Raw genomic sequence first — 6619 nt, forward strand, 5'->3', positions numbered from 1 at the left:
TGATTTCTAAGTGGGATGCTTATTTTCCTCTTTCCTCTTTCCTGTCTTTAAAAAATTCGAGTCACTAAGACATGTTTTTTTCAAGCTAAGATTATTTTGTTTCTGACAAAATTTCTTAATAAGAATATTTTTCCTCCAAGACCAAAAATGTAAAATATCTTCTTGAAACACAAGTCATTTTACTTTCTTAAGATTCCGTTTTTGCAATGTACCAAGCTCTTTCCGAATACCATGCCACAAATGACTGTAATGTTAAAACGATGCTGCTGATAAAGTTGCGAACACAGTAAATTCACATAATTATACTTAGAAATTGGTAGTTTTGGTGACAATTTTGTTTATTTCTTTTTTTCTGTCTGTTGCATCTTAACTGTGAGACGAGGAGGAAGTTAGCATCCATTTTGGTGGTTTGTGGATGTTGTTTCTGATTTATAAAAATGACAATTAAGATGTTTTACCTCCAGCAAAGTGAAATTACTACAGAAAATACTCATCTGTTTTAAAAATGAATACAAAATTGGGAAAGATAAATAACAAAATTCTGATTAATCTTTATGTCCTGAAGGATCATCTGAGCCCAAACTGAGCTGTCTCAGAGCTAAAAGGGAATTTTCAATAAAAAAATAAATAAATACATACATAAAAATTTTAATGTGAGAAATAGATTTTCCAGAAACATGACACTAAAAAATCTGATACCAACTTCAGGGCGGTTTGCTAAAATATTGATCTAACATTAAACCGCTCTGTGGCCCGGAGGAGCTCTGATTTAATGAACTTTAGAGCTCTAAATTTGCTCCATCACTCTCCTCGTTCCGGATGCTGCATTTAGAAACGTACAGATGGGAGATGCAAGCTGACAGAAGTGTAGAAATCATTTACAACATGATCAGCTAATAAACGTCTCCATGGGTCCCGGTTTCTGAATAAATCTTACCCCAGTATTCATGGGGATTATGCTGGATGATTTGTGTTTCTGTCTTTGCTGCTGGGACTCATCCAAACGATAGCAAGTTCTCATCCAGGAGTCTCATAACAGTAAAATTCACAAGATTTATGCTTTTTTCACAACAATATGGACTCTACAGCATCTCGAGAAGGAGATAAATGTAATTTATCAATCATAATTTATCAACTAAGTTTTAAAACGACTTTAAATCCAGGAAACTTTATTGTCCTCCATCTTTTCAACATCATTTTATCTGATTTGTTTGAATTATAATAAAGTTTTTTGGAATTGTTTTATTTTGAACTTGTTGTATTGCTCTTACAGCAAAGTGCTTTTGGTTTCAGACTTCCTCTCACAAGTAGGAGACAAGATGGCACAAAGTTTCTTCTCTGCCGATGGCCCGAGGCTCACAAATAAAAAAGGGCCACTTCAAAAGGCGAGTTTGCATCTAATTAAATTTCTCAACTAATTACCGTGACACAATTTTTATGCTTCCGTGAGGTGATTAGCGGAGGAACCGGGAGCTCCAATCAGACTCGATGAGTCTCTCATTGCTTTAACGTCCCTGCAGAGCACATAAATGATAAGCGTATAGTAAAGGTTAATGGTCCTCTGTGAATACAGCCTTGATGAAGCTTCATGTAACAGATCAATCGGGAAGGGCCTCGCGGTGTTTACTTATGGCTTGTGTTTGTGATGGATGAGATGCGTAATTGCAGTTGTAAATATTTGTTGTGATAAAGACGGGATGCTAATATTGTTGTTTGGAGTTTGTGGTCATCCTTAGTTCCCTGAAAGATAAAATGATTAACAACTACTGTTGATGGTACTTGGTGTTGAGAGCTAAAAACATTAAATTGATACTTTCACTACAGACATTTTGAGTTCTATTTCATCACTGCTATGAACCTTCTTGCACATGTGTAGTTCAAGAATCTATCGACAACAAAGTCCCCCGTATGACTTTGGTCACTTATCTCAAAATGCCACAGAGCAGTGACCTGAATGCAAGTTTTTCAGCAAATTTGAAAGATGGCATTTGTAATCAGGCAGTTGCATTTTACACCCCATGCAGCAGTTTTAAGAAAAGGTTAACATTGTACAGCGACCATACGATTTTTCTCTAAAAGCTGACATCGTTCAATGGCCATTTGGCACATTTTGAGGTTGGGTGACAGGAATACAGCAGTGCAATAAGTGTCAGGATGATCTCCGAGGTCCGATTGTGAGAAATTGTTTGGTAGCAGCGTGGGGACTCGATGACGGCTGTTGACAAAGGCCAGATGTCCATCTGGAAAACCAAACCACCATGTTCCCGATAAGGTGAAGGTCTAGACTGTTGAGGCCAATCTATGTCTTAAAAAATGCGATGCTCTCTGAATCGTATTTCCAAATTGGTAATACGTTGGTTATTTCTTTTGATATTAACTAATTTTATCCTTTGGTGTGTTTAGATCTAACCAAATATAGAAGATCATGTTTGATAGTCTTTTACCATGAATACAATGATGGGTCACACTTTCTGACCCTGTTGCACTCTCTACTTGCTGTCCCTTTTTCACAATCATTTTTTTAAGATTTTACAGGTGTTTAGTCCTTAACTTTTAAGGTCTCCTCACACTGTGAAAATGTAAAAACGATATTTTACCAAAAAAAAAAAAACACTGATTTCTAGAAATGTCTATTAATCTATTTTTTCATCAAACTTTATTTAAAAGGGCAATGGTGATTATTTACGATTTTCTTGAGACTGGACATTTCTTTTTTTTAAATTGATGGTTTTCTGCCATCTCGCCACTTTTTGCTAATGAGTGGGACGATTCCAAACCCTTAATAAGCCCTCTTTGTTTTAGAACATCAATGACAGCAGCTGAAAACATTGATGTTAAGTTGGCCTAAAATGAAAGAGTAGAGGTTTAAATTTCTCATTAAATGGTCTCAAACTTTATTTCTTCAAACAGCTGATGTAACTTTTGCCTTTGGAGTGTCTCTTCAGAGAGGGACCTCTTCTGTGTCCGTGTTTTTTTTTTTGCTCAACGTTGTTTAATGTAATGAGTCCAAAATGACTTCATGCTTTAATGAAAACCAAAGCATCTCAGAAATGGGTTTTGTGAGTCATGCTGGTTTTGTGTTGCTGAAATCCAAGACGTACACCTGCAATGCAGGCCGGATCACATCCCGCATTATGTTGCATTATACCTCAGAAACAAAGAGAGTTTAGCCATGAGGCAAAGATTTTTTTTTTCTGTTTGTAAATTGTTTTTCTCCCCCAGTGAGCTTTACCTGCTGGCTCAAAGACACGGTAGATTTTTTTAAGCAAATAAAATTAATATTCTCTCCAGGGTGTCTGAGCTTAGCTAAATGACAGGACTGGAAATGAATGGAGGTTAGGTGCCGAGCAGTAGAGAGGTGCTCTGCAGGGAGATTTAAGAAGAAAATCTAAAGCTACGTTCACTCCGCCCTCGGCAACATGTGCTCTAGTGACCATTTCTAATGAAAAGTATATGTATGTAAATGTACCTTTTGGACTTTCACATTCAAAACTCTCATGTTCACAAACGTTTTTACAACCGTTTTTGGGCTCTACATACAAATGAAATGAGTCCAACTTTGACAAATCAGGGACTCGGATTTGGTGAATGGCTTCCCTTCTAAATCACGGAAGTGTTAACTTTTAGAAACTTGATCATGAAGGAAAAATAAGAATCATGGTTTGTGCCCGAACCGAATCATATAACACCGAATATTTCATATATCGGAATAGAGCTGTGAAAGAAAGACTTGCAAGATTTCGACATTTTGCACCGAGCCTCTTTCAACTGTAGGTGGTGGACGTATGCTAGCAAACAGTCGAAAACGAAATAGGAGAAGCCCCTCCCTGCTTGTCCAGTGTGAACACCGTGGCCTAAATGGGCATTCGAGAATGAGCTAAACGTGTGATGCGAATGTAGCTTTAAATTAACCTAAAATTTGATGAAGGGATCAGATCAGGGGTGTCCAAAGCCCAGCCTCTTGCTGGTTGTCCAGAAATACTGACTTATTTGTTCTTGATTACCTGATCAGCTGTGCTTAGGTGAGCTTCAAGGTCAGGCTGGTTTAAAAACATGTAGGATACAGGCCCTTAAGAATTAGAAGTTTGGCCCTGCAGCAGACTTCCTGTCGCTGGGATAGGCTCCAGCAACCCCATGACCCCAAAAGAGATTCAGTGGATACGGATGGATTAGATCTTTATAAAAATTAAAGATCTGCGTGATCCGTCAGATGATGTTGGATGAAATTACATGAAGTGTTTGAGCTCCATTTAAATGACTTCCAATTAAGCAAGCATGCCTTTGAAGAAGCCAGGAAACTGTGACAGCCGATCTAAAAGGATCATGGAAGCCTAAACCTAACATTTACCGCTTCAATGTGTCACATTTTCTCATGCTGAGAGATCAGCTGCTATCCTGTTTTTGCTGATGTTATGGAAATTTAAGTTGTTTTGCTTTATATATTAATTTTTTTTTGGAAGAAAAATAACTGCCGCATTAAAAATTTTGCGGTGAAAAATTGCTTCTCAGTTTATCTCAAACCCCATATCCCATTTATTTGTGACAATCAGGCTGTGACAGAGGGACAGACTTCCACAATAACAAGTTTTAATCACAACCCAGAAATGTTCTCTGCATGATGGGAAATGATGCATCAAAATGTTGAATGTTCAACCCGAGATAAGAGACATTCACAGTTCACATTGCAGCTAATCAACTTTCTGACCCGCTCCATAAAACGAGGTTTCTGGACCTTCATAGTGATGAAGTCAGACCTCCACGCAGGGAGTGAAATAATCAGTGGTCACTTCAGAGGACCTCGGGTCAGATCTTTCACAGCCTGCTGGGTTTGTGACAGCCACATCCAGCAGGCTGCTGTTGTGACAGCTCAGGAAAATGGGAGGGCTCGAACTGGTGTTGATGTGGACTTTGGACGGGCTTGACGCCACAGCTCTCACGTCAACAAAGGGGACAATGAGACGCTCCCGAGCGAGCCAAAGCGAGACATGCATTATTGCTTCTGAGCAGGATCCGATGCAATCCATTTTAAAGTAAAAGTTCCACCAGTAGAGCTATTACACAATCCAACAGATAAGATTAATTAAAATGTTCAAGTCTCTGGTTTGTTTTTATTAAAGTCGATGCGTAAATTCCGCTTGGAGAGAATTAAATACACAATTCAGTCTTCTGAGATTAAACCAGACATACTTTAAGTAAAAAAAAAAGTTTCAAACTTTATCATGCAGCATCCCAATACAGATGAACTTACAAAAACACTGCGTAAATATTTCAAATCATACGGAAACCAAAGACGCAGTTCCGTTTTACGCACAGCTTTCAGAGAAGTAGAACTTTCCTACACGTTGCAACAAGATACGTAAACGCACAAAACCTTGGTAAAGTCTGAGTCTGCCCGTCTTAGTCACTTTTCTTTCAGTTTTCCTACCTCTGTGTCTTCTGTGTCTTCTGGAAGACCCCAAATGAGCGAGGCAGGCGAGGGAGAGCGCGCAGAAAATCCACCACTTGGTCTGAGCCATGTTGTCGCACCCAGCGCAGAGCAACGTGTGTAAAGTTTAGGAGGAAAACTTCAAGTTGTATGACTGAAGTGTGTGTGCTTGAGTGTGTGTGACTTCAACTATAAGTGGTGCGAGTGTGTAACTGTGGGTGCGTCCTTCCGCTTCATTATAATACTGAGCGCAAATGTCACTTAAGTCCACTTTAGATTAGAAATTAAACTTGTTTTTCTCAGAAAATATGAAGATATTTTTATATTTGACAACTGAATCAAAACTATGGAGCCCCTAAAGGAACATTGAAGTAAGAAAATAAATGCAGTTTAAAATAAAAATTCTGGCTACTATCTAGTGCGTACCAGATAATAACAAGAGAAAAAAAACTTCAAGTTTTGTTTAACTTCCACGTCCATTTGCAAAGTCATATTATAATAATTATTAGCTTAAGCTTATTTTTTCTTTTATCCAAAGGTATTTCAACCCTTACTAAAATTATCATAAACTTATACCAAATATGAACTATTTAATATACTACATACTATTTTAATTAGCCATGAAGTGTGAAAAAAATAATAATTTTGAATATTATATATTCATATTATTTTTTATTGTCAAATTTCTGCTATTTTTCAAGTTCTCCAACTTTGCGTTTATCAAGATTCTCTTGTGACACAATAAGATTATTGGAAAACATGGTTTGTTTGGTAAAGTTGGGAAATTTAATGAGGGGATTACAGCCTTCATTCACCCGCTTTAGTGAGGTCATTGCAGGAAGTCCTGCAAAGCAGATAAGAACCACTAAGAAGTATCAGTATACCCAATGACACGGATGATTCAGTCTGACTAACTCACAGGGTTCAGTCACAGTCATAGACTTCAAACTGACCCCGCTCCAAGAGGTCACGCTTTAAGTCCAATTTTTTCAGCTGCTGAAACAACTGGACAAACAGGAACCAGGTTCACCCCCCGCCCCCCAAAAAGCAGCTGTGGAGCAAAAGCTTGTTTTAGGTCCCTGAGGTTTGATATCCTCAGTCAGAATGAACATCAGCTGCTCCAATAAAGCTTCTTGACCTGTCGGTATCAGTCGGGCGGATGATTATTGTCCTTCAGCTTCCTGGAGGCGCTGA

At 38.2% G+C, this 6619-nt stretch overlaps 1 protein-coding gene across 1 annotated transcript in view; it reads right to left on the reverse strand.

Moving 5' to 3' along the window:
• Nucleotides 1-5613, reverse strand: part of tfpia (tissue factor pathway inhibitor a) — a 44727-nt gene extending 39114 nt beyond the window's left edge. The window contains exon 1 of the mRNA XM_024285915.2: nucleotides 5426-5613. Coding sequence (XP_024141683.1) covers nucleotides 5426-5516 — 91 coding nt within the window. The 5' untranslated portion in view covers nucleotides 5517-5613. The remainder of the gene's footprint in view (nucleotides 1-5425) is intronic.
• Between the last annotated feature and the right edge of the window lie 1006 nt (nucleotides 5614-6619).

Source organism: Oryzias melastigma, linkage group LG21, assembly GCF_002922805.2.
Source record: "Oryzias melastigma strain HK-1 linkage group LG21, ASM292280v2, whole genome shotgun sequence".
NCBI classification, from domain to species: Eukaryota; Metazoa; Chordata; class Actinopteri; order Beloniformes; family Adrianichthyidae; genus Oryzias; species Oryzias melastigma.